The sequence below is a fragment of the Bos grunniens genome, chromosome 10 (assembly GCF_055505025.1).
Source record: "Bos grunniens cultivar Pamir isolate PY7600 chromosome 10, Bosgru_T2T1.0, whole genome shotgun sequence".
Lineage (NCBI taxonomy): Eukaryota > Metazoa > Chordata > Mammalia > Artiodactyla > Bovidae > Bos > Bos grunniens.
In genome coordinates this window covers 73,111,798-73,136,488 of record NC_141174.1, presented here as the reverse complement: position 1 = coordinate 73,136,488, position 24,691 = coordinate 73,111,798, and the positions used below count along the sequence as shown (strand labels likewise).

At 42.3% G+C, this 24,691-nt stretch overlaps 1 protein-coding gene across 1 annotated transcript; it reads right to left on the bottom strand.

Moving 5' to 3' along the window:
* Positions 1–1,101: 1,101 nt before the first annotated feature.
* Positions 1,102–5,128, bottom strand: GJD2 (gap junction protein delta 2). Its single transcript, XM_086318983.1, has 2 exons — positions 4,382–5,128; positions 1,102–3,395 (listed from the first exon to the last, which is right to left on the bottom strand). Exons 1-2 carry the CDS (start codon positions 4,450–4,452, stop codon positions 2,501–2,503), a joined length of 966 nt encoding a protein of 321 aa, XP_086175109.1. The 5' UTR covers positions 4,453–5,128; the 3' UTR covers positions 1,102–2,500.
* Between the last annotated feature and the right edge of the window lie 19,563 nt (positions 5,129–24,691).

Sequence of the window (24,691 nt, the reverse complement as noted above, 5' to 3'; positions counted from 1 at the left end):
GTCATAGTTAAAGGATGCAACAATCGTGTTTGAAAAGCAATCATCCAAGAAATTTCACGTTGCTTTGCAATATTCAGATGAAGGGCGTATTGGAATTAGAAGGTGAATAGCATTTAAGAACTGAGGAAGAGCATTAGTTTACGGAACTAAGGGGACCATTAATGTAGACAGAAAATGCCAAACACGAACAGATATGTGTATATCTATAACTGAATCACTTTGCTGTATACCTGAAACTATCACAAACACTGTTTATCAGCTATACTGCAATATAAAATAAAAAGGTGTTTTAAAAAAAAAACAAAACTAAAAAAGAAAGAAAATGCCAAATATGTTAGTAAAATGTGTTGCTAAAAAGTAATATCTTAGGACACATAAGCAAAGGATTAATCTCTTTTGGAATAACCCAGTAAGAAGTGCTTGATTAAAAGTCTATCATTGTGCTTTATGATACAGTAGCAACTAACCCTATATGGTTATTTAAATTAATTAAAATTAAATAAAATTAGAATTTCAGTTATTCAATTGTCCTAGCCACATTTTAAGAGCTCAATAGTCATTGTCATATTAAGCAGCAAAGACAACAGAAGTTTCTGTCACTACACCAAGTTGTATTGAACAATGCTGGTCTAGAAGGTTCTGTTTGACTACTGGATTAGCATCATTTAAACATCAGGTCTCAAATAGATGAGCACAGGGAGCACGGCCTGCTGCCAAATGTGACAGCTGAGAGCAGGAAAGTATGGTAAAATGGGAAAAATAATTCCACTCCTGGAATAAACTAATATGTTGCAGCATTGACATTTTATTACAAGAAATATCCTTAGACAAGCAGAGAAATCTTGGACTAAAATGGAAAGGAGTTAGTAAACACCACTATTTGAATACCTCATCACAGTCTTCTAAACTTTCACAAAATGTACCAGTCTTGTCTCATCTGTTAGTGACTAGACATTATCAGTCATCCCCCAAGTACTATTCAACCATCCATCACTTCCTGCCCTCACAGTTCCGATTTTTAAATATGTGACAAAACATTTTTGAACATATATTTAAATAAATAGAATCCAAATCAAAACATAAAATTGCAGACTCTTCCCATTAAAAAAAAAGGCAAGAACTTTATTTTAAACATATCCTCAGTTGTGTATTACATCACGTCTGTTACCTAAACCAAAAATCATAATGATAATGCAAAGGAAATGGAGGGCTTCATAAAAGCACATTTATCCAAACATTACTCTTGGCCAATGCTTTAACTAAATAAACAGTGGATATGAAAGGTACAGTATGGCACTTAAATAAATAAGAGCAAAGAGAAGGAAACATATTCACAGTCCAAAGCAACAGGTTTTTGAACCTTTGGTATATGTATATGTCTCAAATAAGTATCCGTAAACGCATGTTAGCCAATAGTGTTTAGTTTCAGGTTTCTTAAGCCAGTGATTGCATGTGTTTCAAAAATAACTGATAAAATTATAAATCAGGATTGACATGGACTGATTAAGGTCTCTGGTGTGAGCACACAGGTCAATTCAAACCATGGCAAAATGAAGTGCAGCTGTGTTGCACAACAAAACTATATAAGAAAATGAATTAAATACACCAGTTAGAGATTCTGTGGCTTGGGTAGACACCCTTGATATTAACAAGAACAACAAAATTGTTTTTAATGTCCAAAGTCCACAATCTGGAAGGCAGAAATATCCCAAAGCTCATAACCACATGCCTAACAGTGCAATGACCATCCCATAGGACTGTTATAGTTGCATATTGCAATCCCGTCCCTCCCACCCAACCCCTGCCCCTAATAAACAGCACCAGTGCAGTTTGAGTTAGAAAACTGGAAATATTGAGACATTCCTAAGGTTTTCATAATGACTAAGGGCCAATCAGGTGGGGCTATGATGCAAACCTATGCCATGGCCATTCTCTGAAAAGCACCCCACAGAATTCCCTCTAGCTTGCAGATAAACCATATTAGGTTTACTGTAAGGCCAGATTGAGGAGAAAGCTGGCATGCTGTCCTGGGTTGAGGGAGAGGGGCATGCTGATGGGGGAGGTACATGAAGGATACCCCAAGGATGTTTGTCCTGCAGCCCAGGAGGAAGGGATGTGTTGAGCTGGTCACAAATTTTGTACCAGTAAAATAGTTGACTCATGCCATTCACCAGAATACAGAGCTTAGCAGAGCTAAGTCCTACTTGGTAGCTGTTCAAGTCCACTATGGGATCAAACTGGACCACAAAAGAAAAGGGCCCAAAGGAGTCCAACTCATCAGTCTCATCACTTTGTCCAGTTGTCTCTGGAACCAGTGGTGTGATGTGGTAACGGTTCTATTTTCTCTCCTCTCCAACTGATGCAAGATCTTCTCTTAACCAGCCTCATTCTATATCTCAATGATGACAGTCACAAAAATGAGGGCCGATAGAGCCACCCTCCATAGTCATCTGCCTTGGGGCTACTTGTCATCCCCTAGGCCTTCCCAAAACCTGCCCTTTCACACATAGGCAGAGTCACTGGACTGAGTCCTGCCAAAATTGGGAACACTGACCCGGGGCAGGTCCTTGTTGCGGATCTCATAGACTGACTTTCTCTTGGCCTGGGCTCCTCGCACAGCCAGCTTGATCTTGCGCCATCCTAGGTGGTTGAGTTCAGCCAGGTTGAGCACAACACAGATCCCGCTCACTGCAAACATGAACACTAGAAAAACAGTCTTCTCAGTAGGCCGGGACACATAACATTCCACCTCCTTGATACAGGGGTAGCGGTCACATTCGTACAACCCTGGGACACTGAAGCCATAGAGAAAGTATTGGCCCACAAGAAACCCAATCTCCAGGGCATTTCGGAATACCACTTGGATAATGTAGAAGCGGGAGATGCCTTCCTGCCTTCGGAGCTTGGATCGAGAAGCAGTGCGCAACCCTGATGGGTGTGGGGTCAGCTCCTTCACCTCTAAACAATCTGGCTCTGTCTCCTTGCTCGTGTTCTCTGTGTTCTGCAGCACTCCATTAACAATGGCATTTTGCAACTTCTTATCTTCTCGTTTGCCACCACCACTGCCCCCACCCCCAGTTCCTCCAGGACCCCCCATGGACTCAGGAGGATCTCTGTCCAGAGCCAGGAAGACAGTAGAGTAGCGGCGTTCTCGTTGCTTGGCAGACTGGTGCACAGAGTAAGTGATGAAGCAGAGACTGGGGGTACATACCATTATGATCTGGAAGACCCAGTAACGTATGTGGGAGATGGGGAAGGCGCGGTCATAGCAGGCCTGGTTACAGCCGGGCTGCAGTGTGTTGCATACAAACATGGTCTGCTCATCATCGTACACCGTCTCCCCCACAATGGCCACAATGAGAATCCGGAAGATCACCACCACAGTCAAGAGGATCCTGAGCAGGGGAAAATGGAGGGAGAGAGGTTCTCAAGGGTTAAGTCACTGACTCAATAGAAAAGCCCTATTGCTCAGTTCCCAGCTCTGTCCTTGACTGGGGAGCTATCCATCCAGCGTGGTCCTGAACTGGGAATTCAGCAAACCTTTTGGTCTCTTCCCCTTCTGCTGGGTGTTAGTAGTCTGGGAACACTTCATACTACAGGGATCTTAAGCATGTGTATTTCCATACACTGGACGTGGTGTATTTGCAACAGATGGAATGTAGAGAGGCACAAAATATAACTTCCCTCTGGATATGGCAAATGCACATGGAATAGCTGAATACAGCAAATACAAAGTCTACACACAGAGTATGTATATGTAAGTACTCCAACTGGATATTTAGTTTATCCTCAATATGAATACTGAACTTAAGCTTTACATAAACAGTTATAATTATATATACACATATATACACGAATATATTAGTATATATAGAGACAAAATGTATCAACTGGGCATGTAGGTTTCTGACACTGTAGGTCTTAACAGGCAAATCAGTTTAGCTTGTTAAATATTTGTTGGGGAAAGATATATCTGCTCCGAAGAGCAAATCCATCTCCCCATTTGCCCTTCTCTGTCCAAATACAATCCTGCCTTCTTTGTAGATTCTATTTAGGGAACTGGATGAAGATTGGCTCTGACTCCAGAGAGTGGGGGTACCACGACTGAGCCAATAACTCCTTTGCTAATGGAAGAAAAGTGAATCCCCTGGTGGTGCTTCATAGGGAAGGGATGGATTCCTGATGAGGAGCAGCTGGAGGAGGGGGGCCTCACTGGGCGTCAGGCAATCCCTCAATGCTGGGAACACAGGCGCATGGACCAAGGATGATGGGAAGGAGACAGAGGATGGTCTGAGGGCTGCTGGGGCTCGGTCTGGACGTTAGAAAGGACTCCCGGGAGCCGCCCGACGGGGCCCGCTGATGGCCGGCTCGTCGCCCTTACCTCCCGATCATAGTGGAGTGCTGCTGCACCGCGGCTTCCAGCAGCCTCTCCAAGATGGTCCATTCCCCCATCGCTGTGCATCCGGAGGCAGCAGACAAAGACGGGGCAGCACAGGGCACGTTCCCGCTTCGGGCCCCTCCCCGGGCCGCACCTCCCGACTGGGAGCGAAATGCCCCCCAATTAAAGAATCAAACAAAATTTTTAAAAATCCAAGATCCCCCTCTCCCTTTTATTGTACTTAAAACAGGGAAAATGGGGAAGGAAACCCAAGCGCGTCCAACTGATGGGCAGCTGGCGCGATCCGGAGAGCGGGCACGAACCTCGGGCGCCGTCCGGGGGTCAGGTCTGGAGCCGGGGGATGGCCGGGCGAGGGGAGGGGCGGAGCGGTGGTGGCCGCGTGCAGGTCCGCGAGCTCTCGCCCGCCCGAGCGAGGTGTTTGAGCGCCACTCACTCCCGGGGGTTAGGGGCCGAGGAAAGGTCCGGGCACCAATCCCCGCGCCTGGCACTTCAGCGGGCACCGGGCGCTCCCGCGCTGCCGCCTGCGAAGCCGGGGCGGAGCGCGCGGAGCCGGTTGCAGGGCTCGGGAATCCGCGGCCGCCGCCTCTAATCTGGCCTTAAGTAGTCTCCGCCTGCGTCACGCCAGGTCGGCGGAGGGGAGCCGAGCGCTGCGTGCGGCTGTCGCTGCGCGCCGGAGCCCGAGGGGCAGGGGACGCGCGCAGGGGGAGAAGGGGCCAGAGTCTTGGGGGCCCGGTGGGGAATGGGGCGACTTCGAAAGGAAGGATCGCTGCGCCCCTCGAGGCTTCTCGGGGCGCCCAGGTAACCTCACCTGACCGCCAGCCCGGGGCAGGAGGAGGGGGAGCCGGGAGCCGACGCGTGGGTGAGTGGGGAGGGGTGTTGAGTAGGGAGTTATCGTCTCTCCCTGCATCCCTCACCTTTTGCTTTTCGTGTTTGGTGATGCAACTGAAATTCCCTCTCTAAATGAAGATGCTGGTTGGGGGAAGGAAAGCGGGGGCAACAATAGGACGTTTTTCAGTCTCTCTTAAGAGAGGACTGCGTGACTTAAGAGTGAGTCCGCGGTCGGTGCCATCGTGAATCGGATACAGGAATGAGGAAGGCTCGATGCGTGTCCATTTAGGCTGAAGCTTAAATGTAGGAGTGAAGCTGTCTCTGAGGATGGGGTTTGATCATCCTCAAATGCTCAAAGTCTTTGTGCAAGACTACCAAATAGGTGCCTAGTTTGAGCGAATGGATGGCCATGGTTAAAGGACTCGCTACCCCAGCGCAAACCCAGACGCTCTGCTATTCTGTATCTATCTTTTACTTATTTATTTGAAGGAGTGGGTACTTCTCGGGTAAACTGTGAGCTAATCGGATCATAAGGAAGCTCAGTATTCAACTAGCTAGAAGAGCCACTCACAATCTCACTCCACCATCACTTTTGTTTTCCAACCTTGACTTTCTATACTGTCAACCAGCAGCTCCTGGTTTCTGTTTTTAAATTTACATATTGCTGACAGTTCTCTCTGGAGCAACTGCTTAATTGGTAGCTAGAAAATTAAGACAATCACACTGATACTAATTAGCTCAGGGGTCAGTATTAGGAGGGGCTTCCCAGGTGGCTTAGGGGTAAAGAATCTGCCTTGCCTGCCAATGCAGATGTCTCGGGAGATGTGAGTTCAGTCTGGGGAGGAGGAAATGGCAACCCACTCCAGTATTTCTTGCCTGGAGAATTTCACAGACAGAGGAGACTGCTGGGCTGCAATCGATGGGGTCACAAAGAGTCCGACAGGACTGAGTGACTGAGCATGCCTGCACAGAACTAGGTATTAGGAGACATAGTAGTTGAGACTCTCTTATATATATGTACAAAAAGCACAGTAAGTGGTTGTCACCCTTTTAAAAAACACAGCTGTGAAAGAGCTGCTAGCTCCCTTCTAGACAGGTAACGCAGCCTTAATTATCCACAGGGATCATCGCACATATTATTATGTATGTATTATGTAAGCTACATCATGATGAGCCTTCAGTTTGTGACCATACAAGTTAGTTGGCTAGTTGGTGGCGCAGAGACTGGGAAGAATTGGGTACAGGGCATGGGCTTGAGTCTACTCACAGTGCACCTCTACATAAAATGACATTTAAAGGCACAACCTAAGCTTCAGTGAGAGAGGAATCAGTGAGATCTCTCCTAGACTTGACACCTTTAGACCAAAGAAGTTGGTTTTCACTGCAAAGAAGGAAAGAGTCCACTGAAAATGGAGAAGGTTGTAGGTTGAAAATGGAACATTAAGGCTGTGGCAAATGCTCCTTGTTTCCTGCAGGGTAGAGAAGAGGTACAAAGATGGGAGTGGTTGGATAGCCTATTACCTAATCTGCCTCCAGATGGAATGGTGATCCCCCAACTCGGACTTCGTGTGTTTGCTCAGACTTCCATCTGCTCCCTTTGGCTCTAGCTCCCTGTAGTTCCTCCTTCCCTAGCAGATTCTTTGGGGTGAAGGGTCTCAGACAAGGAGTGAATGAATTAGAAAGTCCCTAAGGAAATCTGTTTCACATATTTAAATGTCCCCAAAATAGGCTGCATGATGTTCTATACATGTGGCTTTCCCAAACCCTTTAAGATGGTGATCCTAAGGACATAGATCACAGGAGAGACGTTTCAAACATTCTCACAGTGCAGTTTTGAAATTCTGGGCTATGACTAAATTGTTTATCATTTAATTAACTTTTAAAATTACACTAACATGACATATAGATTTAACACATGAGCACATGTGTATACATGTGTAAACACACAGAAACACCTATATACAGAATCCGTATTTTTAAAAGACTCATTTATTAGATTCAGTAGTCTTCTTTTAGATAAAAACCTTATTCTCCCCACTACACCTTGAAAAAATGAACTCTTTATTTTTAAAAATCATTTATAAGTTGTCTTACATTACTGTGCTATGTTTCCTTTTTTTAACCTTTAAACATTTTTTTTCACATATAGTTGATATACAATATATACATTACAGGTATACAATATAATGATTCACAATTTTTAAAGATTATACTTCCTTTATAGTTACTATACAGACTACATTGCTCATGTTGTACAGTATATCTTTATAATTTATTTTATATCTAATAGTTTGTACCTCTTAATCTCTTGTCCCACATTGCCTCTCCCCATTTCCCCACTCCCTATTGGTAACCACTGACTTGTTCTCTGTATCTGTGAATCTGTCTCTTTTTACATTATATTCACTAGTCTGTTGTATTTTTTAGATTCCACATGTAAATGATATCACATAGCAGCGGTCTCCAACCTTTTTGGCACCAGGGAGCAGTTTTGTGGAAGACAGTTTTTCCACAGACAGAGTGGAGTGGGGGAGGTTGGTTTCAGGATGATTCAAGTGCATTCCATTTACTGTGTACTTTATTTATATTATTATTACATCAGCTCCACCTCAGGTCATCAGGCATTAGATACCAGGGGTTAGGGACCCCTGTCATACAGTATATCTTTCTCTGATTTATTTCACTTAGCATAAAGTCCCCCAAGTGTATCCCTATCAATGCAAATAATATTTCATTCTTTTTTTATGTATTTTTTTGAGCCCAATACTCTTAATTAATAAATTCTCCTGGTTGTGCTGCAATTATATGAAAAGCTTCTGTGTAGAGCTGGGAATCTGTTTCCTCAGTACATTGTCTCAAACAACTGGATTCTGACTCAATTCCCACCTGATTGAAGATCCCCATTTAAGACAACTGGGAAGTTCTTTAATTCTTATTTAAAACTCATTCTACTCTATTAAAATAATAGTTTTGCATGAAAAAAAAAGAACTTGAAGAATAAACTTTGGTGTATCTTAGCCCATCTAAGGATACTCAATACAAATACAGATACTGGAGTCCTCTCCCAGATCTGCTAAATTAAAATCTTATAGAAATGAGGTTTAGGTACCTGCATTTTTATCAAGTTCTCACCAATAGCTCTGATAGATGTTAAAACTGATCCAAAGATTAGGTACCTAAAGTCATGCAAGTACTTAAGGAAAAAGCTATGAATAAAGTGCTATTTAAGGGTCCTAGAGAGGAGGAATAAATAATTTCAAAAGATGAGAAAAGGTGACTTTTAAGAAAGGAAGAAGAAATTAAACATGGTTTGGGTCATGGGGACATAGCCACCTGAAAGCATCTAAAGTAAAATCATACCTGGATTGTTGGCTTTCTGAAGCTAGGTCTTTCCAAGCAGAAATGTCCCTTGGTAGACGAAGCAAAGACTCTCCATGTCTAGTGGGAAAAAAACTGTAAAGACACATAGCAAATGGCCTAGTTAAATATTCTAATACAGGGTGGAAATGAAGAGTTACTAAGAATAATCCAATTTTCTACATGGATATATCTGGATTTGCTCTTATCTTTATATATGCTTAGAATTTTATTCTTTTTCTTCTAGTTTTTTACAAATATAATTGACATACAGTTCTATATAAATTTAAGGTGTAGAGCATAATGATTTGACTTTACATACATCATGAAATAGTTTTCACAAGTTTAGATGTAGTTTAGATTTAGTTCACATCTCATATAGATACAAAATAAAGGAAATAGAAACAATTTATTCCTGGTGATGAGAACTCTTAGGATTTACTCTCTTAAACAACTTTCATATGTTACATACGGCAGTGTTAATAAAATTGATCAGGTACATTCTATCCCCAGTACTTTTATCTTACAATTGGAGGTCTGTAGCTTTTGAGCACCTTCATCCAGATTCATTCTCTTTTCAACCTCAGATTCCCAGGTATAGTAGCTTAGTAGCTTAGCTTAGTAGCTTCAAATACTTGGTAAATGAAACCCCCTAGGAACTTTGTAAGGTGTAAGAATGATAGTGAATCCACTGATCTGTCCTCTCCTGGATCATAAATTCTTGGAGAGCAGAGGGCATGCATTATACCTCACAGCACTTTCCATAGTGTTGTGGAAACTAGCATTATGGAAACTTAAAGTTTGTTGGAGGAGTAGGGTAGCTATTCTGGCTCTGTATTACCATCAACCCGGGAAAGTTGCATGTTCTTTGAACAGAGGCAGATCCTGGCTCCTGCACAACTATAGATTACATTCAAATCAAGAAAAGAAAGAAGTTCCCTTTGTTCAGTGAAAATCCCACACACTTAGGGCAGCCAGACCCCTCACTAAAAAGCTTTCTTGCTGACCACTAGTCCCCTGCTCTCACCTTTGTGCTGCTTTTACTCAGTGTGATCCCAACACCCACTGAACTAACCCGGAAAATGCTGCTGAGTGTGCAAGATTTGGGCTTCAGCATCAGAGAGGCAGCCTCAGAAAGCTGATCTCAGCTCTGGATACACAGCCTCTGGGAAGCGCCAGCATCTGTAGCCTCCGGGATTTGTGAGGGACTGCATTCGGTTTGGGATTGGTCTCTGTGTTAAAGTCCTCCACATTTCATTCACAAACAACTAGGATTAACTGAGCTTTATCTCCCCCAGTGGCCTACATACATCTGTTTACTAATGAAGCCATCAAATTTGTCTTCTGACAGAACAAACCCAAACTGTCTTGTGAGACTTGAAAGAACATAAGTGGCAGGTGAAACAGACTCTTTATGCCGCAAAGTGATTTTTCTCGTCTTTTGTGTGTGTTTCCTTCCCTCTGTTTAAGCCCTGGCTTATATGTTTAGGGAAACACCTTTTGGATTTTATTGTCCAGACAAAGTAATAGAAAATCATATTCCATACAGAAGTAGAACTGTCCAATCCACCAATCATAAGTAACCCTAAATATGGTAGCTTACTGTGTACCTTAGGATTCCCCTGAGCCTGTTACCATGGAAACTATTCTGCAATGTCACGGACACAAACGCCAAGTTATGTTTTAGCCTCAAGAGATTGTATATCCAAATAGTGGGGAAATCTAACATCTGCCTACTAGTCCTTTGCATTAAAGGGTGTGTATCCCTTTAAGAAACATCACATGTACTAATTTCCCATTCCCCACCTTGTGTATAGAAAATATAGTATGTGTAGTAATATCTCAGGATTAATGTAATATGACATTGTGGCCAAAGCAGATGTGTGAAATCACAGCAAATAAATTAACACTCATTAAGAATCAAATCAGGCCTGCTGACACATAATCTTTCATGTTTATGTCAAGTCGTGATCCCCATTCACATCAGGAGCTTCCCAGGGGGGCTCATTAAACCTGCAGGAAGAGATTTCTTTTAAGTCAACATTATTCAAAAGTCATTCAGCTACAGTGCAGAAGAGCCTGCCTGGGTGGTGAACATCCGCCTCTTTACACTGTCATTGTCATGGTCCAGATAGAATCCCAGCCACAAGGGATATACCTGGGCTTCCTGCTGAGTGCATTTCCAGTCTATTTAGAAGAGATGAGGAAATTGTAGGGGAAATGCACATGGGTAGGACCTGGACACAATCGTTAAGCTGAGAGAATATACGTTAGTTCCCATAGGTGCCCTTCCTGCACTTTTGCCACATCAGAGTAGGCTGCTAAAAGCTGGATTCATCCTGTTGCCTCATATCTACAGCCAAGATAATTATGCTGAATTGATATTTGTCCCCAAAGGAATCCTCTCTAAGACCTGGAGCTGATTTTCAAGGTTCTTCAATCAATCATGCATGGATACTCCTGGCTGCCTGGTATCTTGACCTCCTGAAATTTAGCCAGTTCCCATTTTTGTCAGAATTCTGGCAACTCAGGCATGATCAACCCAGAGGCCTTTGTGATGTTCCAGTTCTTGTCAATCTACCTGCCTTCTCATCCCTCTTGAATATCCAAGTCTGGTCCAGAGAACCTCCTGTTTCTGGAGATGGGCGAGACTGGAAAGGGGCTCCCACTTTCTTGTCACTCACATGTTCAGCTCCCTGGTTGCAGTGTTTGGATAGTCAGCCAAGGGTTTGTCAAGGCAACTCTCCCACTTGTCCATTGGATTTGGTTCACAGTCTTCTCTGACCTTCAGAATCTCACACAAAGATTTATCTTTTTGGTCTAGACTCATCCTTCCCTCTTGCCTATAGACTGCCTTTGGTCATATCCCTCAGCCCTGGAACTCACCCTGAATCCACATCCTATTGACCTTTGAGCTTCCCACCATCATGCTTCACTCATTCCCTGCCCCCTGATTCCCCCACCATTAAGGAAAGTAATCCGATAAACAGGCACACCAGGGTGTTAATAACTGATAACCACTTAATGTATTATCCTTCTCAGAGGAATTATCCTCATTTAAGTTGCAAAGCCTTCATTCAAAGAAATGAATTTTTCTAGGGAGTTTTCCAAACACTGAAGGAGAGAATAGCTATTTGAGGGCCAGAGATGTTCTGTGCTGTCCCAAATCATACCATGCAAGAACTGGCTTCTTTTATTGATCTATGAAGTGGGCTTATTTGTATAAATACAGGAATTACACTAATGCAATGGTTCTTAAATTTTACTGCACCTTTGAATCACCGGGGGAGCTTTGAAAAATTCCAATGCCTGGGCTGGACCCCAGACCAATTAAACCAGCATCTCTGGAGATGAGCCCCAAGCATTGGTATTTTTTTTTAAAGAACTCTCCAAGTGATTCTAATATGCAGTTAAGTTTGAGCACGAGCGCACTAGTGCAATTATAACCACCATCAACTACTTATACACAATTGCCCCATAGGACTCCCATAAGATGGGCTTTCTCCTTGTGCTGGGAATGGTGCTTCTGGAGACAAAGCCAGAATTTCATTCTGAAAATGTGTTCCTGTGATTCTGTAAGGACTTAGTATAATCCATACAGGCTAAGTAGTTAGTTGCTAAACTGCAAGCACCCATCTCATTTCATCTCAGTCCATTCCTGGCCATCTGGTCCCCTGTCTTCCCATTACAGAGCCATGTGTGTATTAATGAAATGATTGCATCCGATTACATCTTTTATTCAGAGCACAGGAAGAGTCCGTGTGTTTTCTCCAGCATCACCGTTTCTGTCATGATGTCACTAATTAAGTTATCCTTTCTACTTCAGGCAGAGGTGGCATGGTCTTCCATTAAGGTAAGAGTATAAATCAAATAATATTGTTGCTTTCAATAAACTTTTAATTTTGCTGCCTGGTATCTGTGATATAGATATTTCAGTGAAGAGCATAAACCACTTGTTAGTAGTCTCTGTTTTTAAATATCCATCATATATTTCATATTAATAACTAACTTGTGACAGTTGGTACACAAGAAGGATCACCTCAGAGCTAAGTTAATAACTTTTTCTTAGTTTGTTTAGGCTTTGCCTCTGCAACAGTACAGATGGTCAGAAAGTCACATGCTTAGACTATATTTTTTTGCCTTCTCAGTTGAGGAGGAAAGGGTTGCAGGTTGTGGAGGGTGGGGGGACCAACTTAACCTGAATACTTACCATAGTCTTTTGTGTTGTTGCAATCAAGACAGTTCTTTTCCAAAGGGAAATTTGAGTGCCAACTGTTCAAATAAAAAGGAAGTCTTTCCATATTGTGACATCTGAATGAACAAAAATGAGTGAAATATGAATGAATGGATTAATTAACATGCTATTCACTCTTTATTGGTGGCTCAGTCAGTAAAGAATCTGCCCGCAATGCCGGAGACTCAAGGTTGATGCCTGTGTTGGAAAGATCCTCTGGATGACTAGTCATTCCAGTATTCTTGTCTGGAGAATTCCATGGACAGAGGAACCTGCTAGGCTACAGTCCATGGGGTCGCAAAGAGTTGGTCCTGACTGAGCAACTAACACTTTTACTCTTCACTTCATCCTGTATTAACTAGTCATGTCCTCGCCTGCCCCTTTACCTTCCTAGAACATACATTTAAAAAACTGACAGAGATGCAAGTGTATCTACCATGTAGCAATATATGCTATGCTACAACCAAATTCTACCAACCCATTACATTTCATCTTTGCACATAGATTCCTTTTTTATTTGCACATAGATTCTTGGCCCTGTCATTTGAGTGAAGATTTATTCATTTCCTGCTCTGTGCCAGGGGGATACAAAAGTGAGTAGAACAACACGGACTTTGACCTCATGGAATTTAAAGTTTATTAGGAGAGACAAACTAATTAATCAAATAATCTCAAATACTAATGTATAATTTTAAAATTGAGCTAAGTGCTACTAGATAACTCTGAGATAGATCTGTAGCCCTGAGTAAAGAATGGGGCAAGGGGTCTTCCCTGGTGGTCCAGTGGTTAAGAATCCACCTTGCAATGCGTAGGACACAGGTTCAATCCCTGATTGGGGAACTGAGATCCTACAGGCCACAGAACAACTGAGCTGGAGCATAGAAATGAAGATCCCGAGTGCCTCAACAAAGATCTGAAATAGTCAAATAAATAAATAATTTTTTAAAAAAAGAATGGAGCAGGGAGGGGCTGACCTACTTTGTGGTAAAGGGTAGGGGTAGAAGGTAGTCTATAGCTGAGATCTAAAGAAGGAGGAGTAAACCAAGGGCAAAGGGTGAAAGCATTGCTTCTCGGCTGGGGGAACAGGAGTGAACAGGCCCTGGGGCAGGAGAAAAGTAGCATCTTCAAAGAACTGCAAGAGCTAATATGGTGGTCCACGAAGCAAGAGGGTAGGGAGTGGGGAGGCTAGAGATACTGGTAGGAATCGGATCAAGCAGAACCTTACAGGCCAGAGTAAGGTTGTTGTTAGTTACTCAGTCGTGTCCGACTCTTTGTGACCCCATGTACTGTAGCCCACCAGGCTCCTTTGTCCATGGAATTTCCCAAGCAAGAAGACTGGAGTGGGTTGCCATTTCCTTCTCCAGGTGATCTTCCCGACCCAGGGATCAAACTCAGGTCTCCTGCATTGCAGACAGATTGTTTACTCTCTGAGCCACCAAGAAAGACCCACAGGCCAGGGTAAAGCAGTTGCCTTTTTCCATAAAAATAATGTGCCACTTTTGAAGGCTTTAGAGGAGATTGACATAATTAGGCTTGTTTTTGAAAGCTCAGTCTATTTGCATTGTAGACAGAATAGTTTGGAGGGGCTGGGCAAGGCTGGATGCAGGGAAACCAGTGACCACACCACCACTGCTGATGGGCTACACTCAGTAAAACCCATATGCATTTGCCTGCCTTCCTGTGGGAGTGGGTGGCTATACCAGGGAAGCGCCTCCAGTATCTAAGCCTGTCTGCTCTCAGTGAAATGATCTAGGGCAGGGGACCCCAACCTCCAGGGTCTAATGCCTGATGATCTGAGGTGGAGCTGAAGTAATAATAAAAGTGCACAATAAACATAATGCACTTGAATCACCCCTTGTTAACATGTAAGAAAATCATATTTGAAAAATCACCCCTTGTTTTATACTACAAGGTATATGAGCCACTTTGATTACCCAATTTATTTTCATTAGTAGCTTCTAAAATACATACTTTAATGAGTGAAATTTAAAAAAGGGAGACAAAATGATTTGCACCTGCATCATATAGAGTTTCTTGCCAACTGTGAGCTGGGATTCAGGTTCCTTCTGCTTCTTCAGCATTCAGGTTTGGAAGGTTTCCTTGTGTTGTCCATTAATGACTTTCAGCTATTTACAAAATCAAACTCCCCTTCGAAGTGTGGGTTTGCCATCTCTGAAAATATTCATACACACATTGGCCAGCTCCAGAGCAAATAACATCAAGCAAGTTCCTGAAATATTCTGTGTACTGGGGCATGCTGTGAAGCATACTTGGGACCTTCCAAGTAGTAGACAGAGGAGCTACTTTGAAATACGTTGTGGTTCACACTGTCAAGTCTGTGTGTTGATAATATGAGGTGAGAGACTGCATAGCTTTTCTTGATGAATGGATAGGTCATACTGGATAGATTAACCTTTGACTCAAAGTGTGTTTACTGGGAATATTATTACAGTAACAAGCCAACTACAGTTCTACAGTGCTTCCTGTTGCCTTCTGGGTAGGTCAGACTCTTTAGCAAACTCTTGGGTTCCACCCTGTAGGGCTGCACGCCTTGCAATCACCCAGCCTCAAGTCCCGTGGAAAAGCCTGGATATGGTGATGGTGACATAAGTGGTGCATCAGAGGGGATTTTACATGTCTGAAACAGGGTCCTGGAGTGACATGACAGCAGTCTTCACTCCTTGGAGAGAATGCAGCAACTGTTTTTAGCGGGACTTGACTTCAAGTTGGGCTTCCCAGCAGGCGCTAGTAGTAAAGAACCCGCCTGCCAGTGCAGGAGACAAAAGAGATGCAAGTTCGATCTCTGGGTTAAGAAGATCCCCTGGAGGAGGACACGGCAACCCACTCCAGTATCCTTGCCTGGAGAATCCCATGGACAGAGGAGCCTGGCGGGCTACAGTCTGTAGCATCGCAAAGAGTTGGACATGACTGAAGCCTCTGAGCATGTAGCACGACCTCAGATTGGCTTATCCGTTACCAGGGAAACCAGCAGCTGGGGCAGGGAAACCTGCACAGCCCCTCAGATTAACGATCATCACAAGGGCAGATATTTCCCTTTAATAAATTAGCTGGTGGAACCATTCTGGCCTAAGGATTAGAACAATCACTGGCTGGAGCTGGGGGTAAACACATTCATGTGAATAGGATGCAGGTAAAGAAGGCACTGGTCAAGTAGGGGATGTACAGAGAGCAAGAGTACAGCCGTCTTAGTGGCCTGACCATACACAAACCCATAAGAGTTCCTCAGATCTGGTTTGTACCTGCCTCTCTGGTGGCTCAGAGGTTAAAGCATCTGCCTGCAATGCAGGAGACCTGGGTTCGATCCCTGGTCGGGAAGATACCCTGGAGAAGGAAATGGCAACCCACTCCATTGCCTGGAGAATCCCATGGACAGAGGGGCCTGGTGGGCTACAGTCCACGGGGTCGCAAAGAGTCAGATGCAACTGAGCGACTTCACTTCACTTCACTTCTCTAGTTTAAAGGCCTGTTCTCTTCCCACACAATGTCTGCACTCCAGCCCTGCAGATCTCTGTGCACTTCCCCAATCCACCATCCTCCAATGGAAAAACATTTCCATTGTTTTCATGTCTATATTTCACATTAAAGGCTTTCCTCTTCAGGTGTCTTCTGACTTTTGAGTGTCAGCTCACATTGGAAAGTGAATAAAGCACTAAGGAAGTGATTGAAGACCAAGTGCATGAGTTGGGCCCGCTACCCGTGGGCTTCAGTGAAGAGTGGTGCATTTAGCATATAGTGGGTAGAGGCCAGGGATGCTATTAAACATCCTATAAAGCACAGGACTGCCTCCACAACAGAGTTACCCTGTCCCGAATGTCTAGTTTTGGTTGAGAAATCCTAATATAGAGTATCTCGTTGGACCAGTTAGTTAGGAAAATTCCTGATTGTTTTTTTTTTTTTCCTCTTGGTCTGGTCAGATTCTGCAGACAAGAACCTACCAGCCTCCTGCATGGTGGGGATAGTCCAGTCTTCCAGTATTCCAAAAACCAGGAATAGTGGGCTTATGGTTTTAACAGTTGGTGGGCAATCACTCTGTTGACAATATTGTCTCCTTACCATCAACTATAGCCACTGTTCCCTCAGTCCAGAGAAACCCCCTCCAGAGGCTAAGCATCCAGTTTTCTTCTAGGCTGGAGGAAAGGGAGTCACTTGGCTGTATGAAATGGGAAATGGAAACATAGAATTTTAGTTTCTTAAATAGATTTTTAAGCAATCATCCTGATTTTAGCTACGTTCTTACCTCCCCTTCATGCCCAGTTTCTAAACCTTCATTGTGGGCAGAGGTGGGTTTCTACTAAACAAAATACTTGTTGCTCAGCTTTTTCTATATCTGAGCTTAATTATTGTCACTGTGTATCTATCTGCTTTCCAGTTTCCTTTTCTCTTTGCCTGTATAGACTATGACTTCTTAAAAGTCCTTTTAGTATCTTATTCGTGAGACTTCTGAAGGGACAGAGAGCAAATGAAAGTAAATGCACGTGGTTTCTTTCTTAAATAAATCTACTGACTAAATGTGAGGAGAAGCTAATTTGGAGCCCATTTAATCTGTAGGATGCAGTGTGATAGGAGCCAGGAAAAAACATTTTTTTAAACCTAAACCCAAGAGAAAATAAGAATCCAAACATAATTTACTAAAAATAAAATAGCAGTGTAGACTAATTGACTAACTGAAGTTCTGTGTGAAAAGAATTCAGATTTCTCCAGCTGACCAGCTCCTTGAGCAGCTGGAAAATGATCTTAGCTCAAGGTCACTCAAGATCTGTTGCTCTCTAGAAATCTAATTTTCACTATTGTCCTTTGAAATTCGGTGACTTTGGAGAGGACCTGGATTGTGCTCTGGATTTCCATCTCATGCACAGATGCTGCTCTCAAGGCCAAATGGAGCATCATTTGCATTTTAAAAAAAGAGAAAAAAAGCGCCTGCTTTGAAAGCAGAGAGGGCATGTAGCCACACTTTCCAGGTATAGTGGGTGCTGGTCTGAATTCTTTTACACTCTAGCTTCAAGTCTTGCATGAAGACAGACATTACATTCCATCACTGTGAAGAAGAATTTCTAATGTCAAGTAGAAAGCAAGATTAAAGGCACATTTGCATTGAAGGTATGCAAATAAAACCAGCCCAGAGCAGCTGAAACCTGAGCCTAGAATGAGGAGACTCCTCCATTTCAATATCTCAGGGGACGACTTCTATGATGCCATGGCAACAGCATCACCTTCAATGGTTCCCCTGAAGAAAATCTTGCAGAAACAGGATCAGAATACTTGAAGATTTGGCATTGATTGGATGAGGCACCAATCAAAGGATTTTCACACCCTACTGCATCTTGGTGTGTATTTTTTAACTTTTGAGAAATTACACAAATATTCAACCTAGAAAAATTAGAATGCTCAAGTAACTGAAGAAAACTGCCAGTGGTATTTCCATTTAGATATAAGCACTACCTTGCAGTTATTTTTCTTCGCCCATATGCCCAACTATCTTAAAGAGGGAGAGCAAGATATTTTTTTCAGACAAAGAATGAGTTTCTGATACACACATCTGCACTGAAAGAATAGTGAAGAACTAACAGTCAAGAAAGAAATTAAACCTAGAGCGGGGTATGAGAAAAAAAAATATGAAAAAGAAAGATAGTCTTGTTTATAAAGGTAAGTATCTACTGTAAATACTTAATGTGGGCAGAATGGGGATAAATCAAGGCGGGAGGGACTTCCCTGGTGGCTTTACCCCTAATGGTAAAGAAACTGCCTGAAATGCAGGAGACCTGGATTTGATCCCTGGGTTGGGAAGATCCCCTGGAGGAAGGCAGGACAACCCACTCCAGTATTCATGCCTGGAGAATTCCAGGGCCAGAGGAGGCTGGTGGGCTATAGTCCATGGGGTTTCAAAGAGTCGGACACAGTTGAGTGACTAAGAATGCCCACATAATAGGAGAGGCATAGAAATTAATTTTAGGTTGTATTTATTTTAATGTATATTAAGAGCTTTAGAGAAAATTTAAGAAAGAATAGAAATAGAATGTAAAAACTTCCAGACTAGTAGAGAAAACATCAACTCAGTAGAGGTCAGTGTTTTAGTCTGCTCAAACTGCCGAAATAAAATATGATCAACTGGGTGGCTTAAACAAGAGAAATATATTTTCTCACAGTTTTTGAAAGTCTAAGATCAAAATGCCAGCTGCTTTGTCTGAGGGATCTTTTCCTGCAGTCCAGGAATTGCAAATGGCCACCTTCTTGCCATGTCCTCAAATGGAGAAAAGAGAAAGCAAGTTTTCTGGTGTCTCTTCTTGAAAGTGAAAGTGTTAATCATTCAGTCGTGTCTGATTCTTTGCAAGCCCATGGACTGTAGCTACCAGGCTCCTCTGTCCATGGGATTTGTGGGCAATAATACTTGAGTGGGTTGTCATTTCCTTCTAAAGAGAATCTTCCTAACCTATAGATCAAACTGGTGTCTCCTGCATTGCAGGCAGATTCTTTACTGTCTGAGTCAATCTTATCATAAAGGTCCCACTCTCATGAGCTCATCTAACTCTAATTACTCACAAAGGCCCAGCCTCCATCACAGTGAAGTTAAAGGCTTCAACATATGAATTTTGTGAGGATACATTCAACCCATAACTGTCAGTAAAAGAAGAAAAGGAAACAAAGCAAAGCAAAAAACATAGTAAGTGAAAAACACAAAACTCAGTGATAGAAGTATCCAACTATGATTTAGTCATCTCACACCATAATACTCAGAAGTGAGGAATGAATGAAATTGATCTATATATCTCAACAAAGATAGATTTCAAAAACTAAATATTGAGTGAAAAAAGCAAGATGCTGTATAGTAAGTAGACTATAACTCCATTCGTATAAATGTAAAACATAGGAAGCAGTAGCCTATACTTTGTACAGGAATATTTAGTAGGTATATAGATAGTTGGCAGATGTATCAGTTCAGTTCAGTTCAGTTGCTCAGTCATGTCCGACTCTTTGCGACCCCATGAACCGCAGCACGCCAGGCCTCCCTGTCCATCACCAGCTCCCGGAGTTCACTCAAACTCACATCCTTCGAGTCGGTGATGCCATCCAGCCATCTCATCCTCTGTCGTCCCCTTCTCCTCCTGCCCCCAATCCCTCCCAGCAGCAGAGTCTTTTCCAATGAGTCAACTCTTCGCATGAGGTGGCCAAAGTACTGGAGTTTCAGCTTTAGTATCATTCCCTCCAAAGAAATCCCAGGGCTTATCTCCTTCAGAATGGACTGGTTGGATCTCCTTGCAGTCCAAGAGACTCTCAAGAGTCTTCTCCAACACCACAGTTCAAAAGCATCAATTCTTCGGTGCTCAGCCTTCTTCACAGTCCAACTCTCCCATCCATACATGACCACAGGAAAAACCATAGCCTTGACTAGACAGACCTTTGTTGGCAAAATAATGTCTCTGCTTTTCAATATGGTGTCTAGGTTTGTCATAACTTTTCTTTCAAGGAGTAAGCGTCTTTGAATTTCATGGCTGCAGTCACCATCTGCAGTGATTTTGGAGCCCAAAAAAATAAAGTCTGACACTGTTTTCACTGTTTCCCCATCTATTTCCCATGAAGTGATGGGACCAGATGCCATGATCTTCATTTTCTGAATGTTGAGCTTTAAGCCAACTTTTTCAATCTCCTCTTTCACTTTCATCAAGAGGCTTTTTAGTTCCTCTTCACTTTCTGCCATAAGGGTGGTGTCATCTGCATATCTGAGGTTATTGATATTTCTCCTGGCAATCTTGATTCCAGCTTGTGCTTCTTCCAGCCCAGCGTTTCTCATGATGTACTCTGTATATAAGTTAAATAAGCAGGGTGACAATATACAGCCTTGACGTACTCCTTTTCCTATTTGGAACCAGTCTGTTGTTCCATGTCCAGTTCTAACTGTTGCTTCCTGACCTGGATATAGGTTTCTCAAGAGGCAGGTCAGGTGGTCTGGTATTCCCATCTCTTTCAGAATTTTCCACAGTTTCTTGTGATCCATACAGTCAAAGGCTTTGGCATAGTCAATAAAGCAGAAATAGATGTTTTTCTGGAACTCTCTTGCTTTTTCAATGATCCAGCGGATGTTGGCAATTTGATCTCTGGTTCCTCTGCCTTTTCTAAAACCAGCTTGAATATCTGGAAGTTCATGGTTCAGGTAATGCTGAAGCCTGGCTTGGAGAATTTTGAGCATTACTTTACTAGCATGTGAGATGAGTACAATTGTGCAGTAGTTTGAGCATTCCCTGGCTTGGAGAATTTTGAGCATTACTTTACTAGCATGTGAGATGAGTACAATTGTGCAGTAGTTTGAGCATTCTTTGGCATTGCCTTTCTTTGGGATTGGAATGAAAACTGACCTTTTCCAGTCCTGTGGCCACTGCTGAGTTTTCCAAATTTGCTGGCATATTGAGTGCAGCACTTTCACAGCATCATCTTTCAGGATTTGAAATAGCTCAATTGGAATTCCATCACCTCCACTAGCTTTGTTCGTAGTGATGCTTTCTAAGGCCCACTTGACTTCACATTCCAAGATGTCTGGCTCTAGGTCAGTGATCACACCATCGTGATTTCTGGGTCATGAAGATCTTTTTGTACAGTTTTCTGTGTATTCCTGCCACCTCTTCTTCATATCTTCTGCTTCTGTTAGGTCCATACCATTTCTGTCCTTTATCGAGCCCATCTTTGCATGAAATGTTCCGTTGGTATCTCTAATTTTCTTGAAGAGATCTCTAGTCTTTCCCATTCTGTTGTTTTCCTCTATTTCTTTGCACAAATATATAAAGAATACCAATTCGTGGATTAGAAGAGCAAGAGCCCATTTCAGGAGATTGGAGGAAAAACAGAGAAGGAGGTTAAGGCTGAGTATAAAAAAAAAAAACTTTTCACTGTATCTGAAATATACATGGCTCCTGGCATGGGGGATAAGGGCCTTGAGATGAGAGGCTCTCTTGGGTAATAACCCAGTTCCCACTCCTAGGGTTCAGTTTCTTCATCTATAAGACACAAAAGTTGGACTGAGTGTTCTCCAGTCCCACCCAGCTCTACTTTTCTCTATTCTGTAAGGGGGCTGGGGACAAAGGAGAACATTGAACTAAACCAGGAGACATCACTGACTCTAGGAAAAGCACAGAGCCCTGGGTACAAGCAGCATCTGTGAGATTTGCCTCCATTTTTCTTCCAAACTTGTTTTCCCCAGTAATTAACCTCTCAGGAAGGCTCCTAATTGACTTGAAATAGTCACAGCTTGAACCTTTAGGAAAGATAACTTCAGTTCTACCTGAAACCTCCCCTGAATTTAGTAGTATGGAGAAAAAAAAAGTTTTAATTACTGAAGGAAATAAATAGAACTGTAGTATCTACAAAAGACAATTTGGAAACTAGATGATGATGTACAGGGTCTATCTTACTATATTGCTATTTTAGGTAAATTTGCTATTGTTATTATTTATCTATATTTTCCTACTAAAAAGTTTTTTAATAATATATGAAAATTGATCATTGTAAACCATTGATTTTAAACTTTTTTTTTACCATGATCCACAAAATACATTCCATATTACAACTTAATACATACACATAGAGACTAAAACAGTTTCACAAAATATTATTTACTCTCACTACATACAGTATACTCTGATATTTTCTGTTCTCTGCCCTGCTTGTTTTGGGAGTGTATGTGCTAGCTGAAACCTACTCACCTGATTCAAAACTCATTTAATAGATCTTGATCCACAGTTTGAAGAACACAGGTCTAAATGGTATTAGATCATTCTGGAGGCAAATCAATATTTTCCTGTTGGCCTGAATCAAGAGACAAGTGGGAGCAATGGAAGAGAATGAATGAAAATTTTCCCAGTGTTCTTGGGAAAGCCTGACCCTCCTCTGGTGTCATCGGGCTTAGAAACGAAAGAGTTTGACAAGCTCCCACTTCTTTGTACATCAGCCCATTGCCCACCTTCTCTATTTGATTCTAGAAACTGTACTGCTAGCCAGAGGTCATGGCCTGGGCTGCTCTAAACAGCTTTTCATTCCACCTGTCTTCTGGTTTTGCCTTCTCTGAGGTTCAAGCCCATCCTCGGCATTCCTCTAACCTTGTCTGAGTTATGAATTTATATCCTGTCCCCTCTTGCCTCTTCCCCATCCCTGAATAATCATTACTGTCCTCCCCAAACTCAAGGGTCATCAACCAAAGCTGCATCTTCCATAGAGGAGGGATGAGGACATGGCTGAGATCTGCTCAGCACTCAAATCTCATTAAAGCAAAGGTCAGGCCCGGCAAATAGGGGACAGACGGAGCACCTGATGTCTGGCAAAGAAGAGGTCAAGGGAACATTGACTACAGCGTTTGAGAGAGAAATGTCAGCTCTTCTGTCCTGCAGCAGGTACCAGTTGAATATCCACTGGGAAGGAAGATGAGAATTTCAGGACAGAATTGTTAATTCAAAGGACATGAAGAAAACACAAAATAGACAGCATCTTGAGCTCCTCCAAAATCACCTCAGGGCTGCAATTTTACAAGGCTGTATCAAGGTGCCCACAAATCCAGAAATATCATCCATGTGAAATTATCAGTGACTGGATGCAAATGCGTGTGTGGCATGAACTACCACCTAAAAAACCCATCTCCTTGGCTCACACTGGTGCCACTATTTATGCTGAAAGGAAATGCATTTTCACTTCTCCTACTGCAAAAGCTGTATTTCTTTCAATATTAAGGTTAATGAGGGCTGGGGCCCTGTAATCTACATGAGTAGGTTAATTCTCATGTGTCCTAGATAGTGAGAGAGAAAGAGATTTAGAACTTGGGCTGAAGGGGGATGCAGACACTGCCAAACCGGAAATGAATGCACGGAAAGAAGCAAGGAAAAGCAGCCCTTAGGAGTCTCTGCCTCAGCTCTTGCCTCTGTGAGGAAGAGACACTGAGCATGACCCGTTCCTCTCCTGTGCTTGAATGAGAGAGGCCAGTTCACAGGTATGTGATGAGGCTTGATTACAATGCACTGAGAGAAATATCTTGCCGAAAATTCACAGAGCTGCTATGATTTTGCTGATAGAACACAAATCTCAGCTGTATTTTCAGAAACTGAGATCCCATTTGAGTGAATCTCATATCTTATCAAGGGCACAGACTTAAAATGTCTTCATCAAGGAAATTGAAAGCTCAAAGTTGAAAGTTACAAAACAAATGAATGAAACTATTTCTACCTGTTCATTCAAAATGGTAACACATTTTGCCCAAAGGCAAAGGAATGTGACTCCTAACACAGCTTTCTCTCCCATCCGAGGCTTCCTTTGTCCTTGTTGTGATGAAAAGGGGAAAGGTAGGGAAAGAAAGAAAGCAAACAAGATGAATAAGACTCCTGTTCCCTAACCCTTGCAATCAAATCCTCACTGTTACACTGTTACTCTCAAATATTTAGCTGCTTCAATTTTTTAAGTTAAAGCTGATAAATAGAATGATTTGGCATTTATTCATTCTGGCATTGCCTGGCCTTGTGCTAGAAAATTGTGAGTAAAAAAATAATCTATGTTGTTAAACAACTCTACTCTAATATCAATTTACAGAAAAAATAGATAATCAAGGACCTACTGTGTAGCACAGATAACTATACTTAAAATTTTGCAATAAATTATAAGGGAAAAGGATCTGAAAAAGTATATATATATATATAAGAATATATATATATGTGTGTATATATCACCTGAATCACCTTGGTATACACTTGAAGCTAACACATTGTAAATCAACTATGCTTCAATAAAAAAGAATTGTATAAAAAGATCTAGTTGTAGAAACTGAAAAGAAATGAACAATTTAAATTATTATGATTATTATGAAATTTGAGAACAGACAAAACTAA

Excerpts from the sequence above, each read along its gene's own strand:
- GJD2 (XM_086318983.1), bottom strand. The coding sequence starts at position 4,452 with ATGGGGGAATGGACCATCTTGGAGAGGCTGCTGGAAGCCGCGGTGCAG. Across the intron at positions 3,396-4,381 it reads CACTCCACTATGATCGGGAG|GATCCTCTTGACTGTGGTGG; the intron begins GTAAGGGCGACG and ends TCCCCTGCTCAG.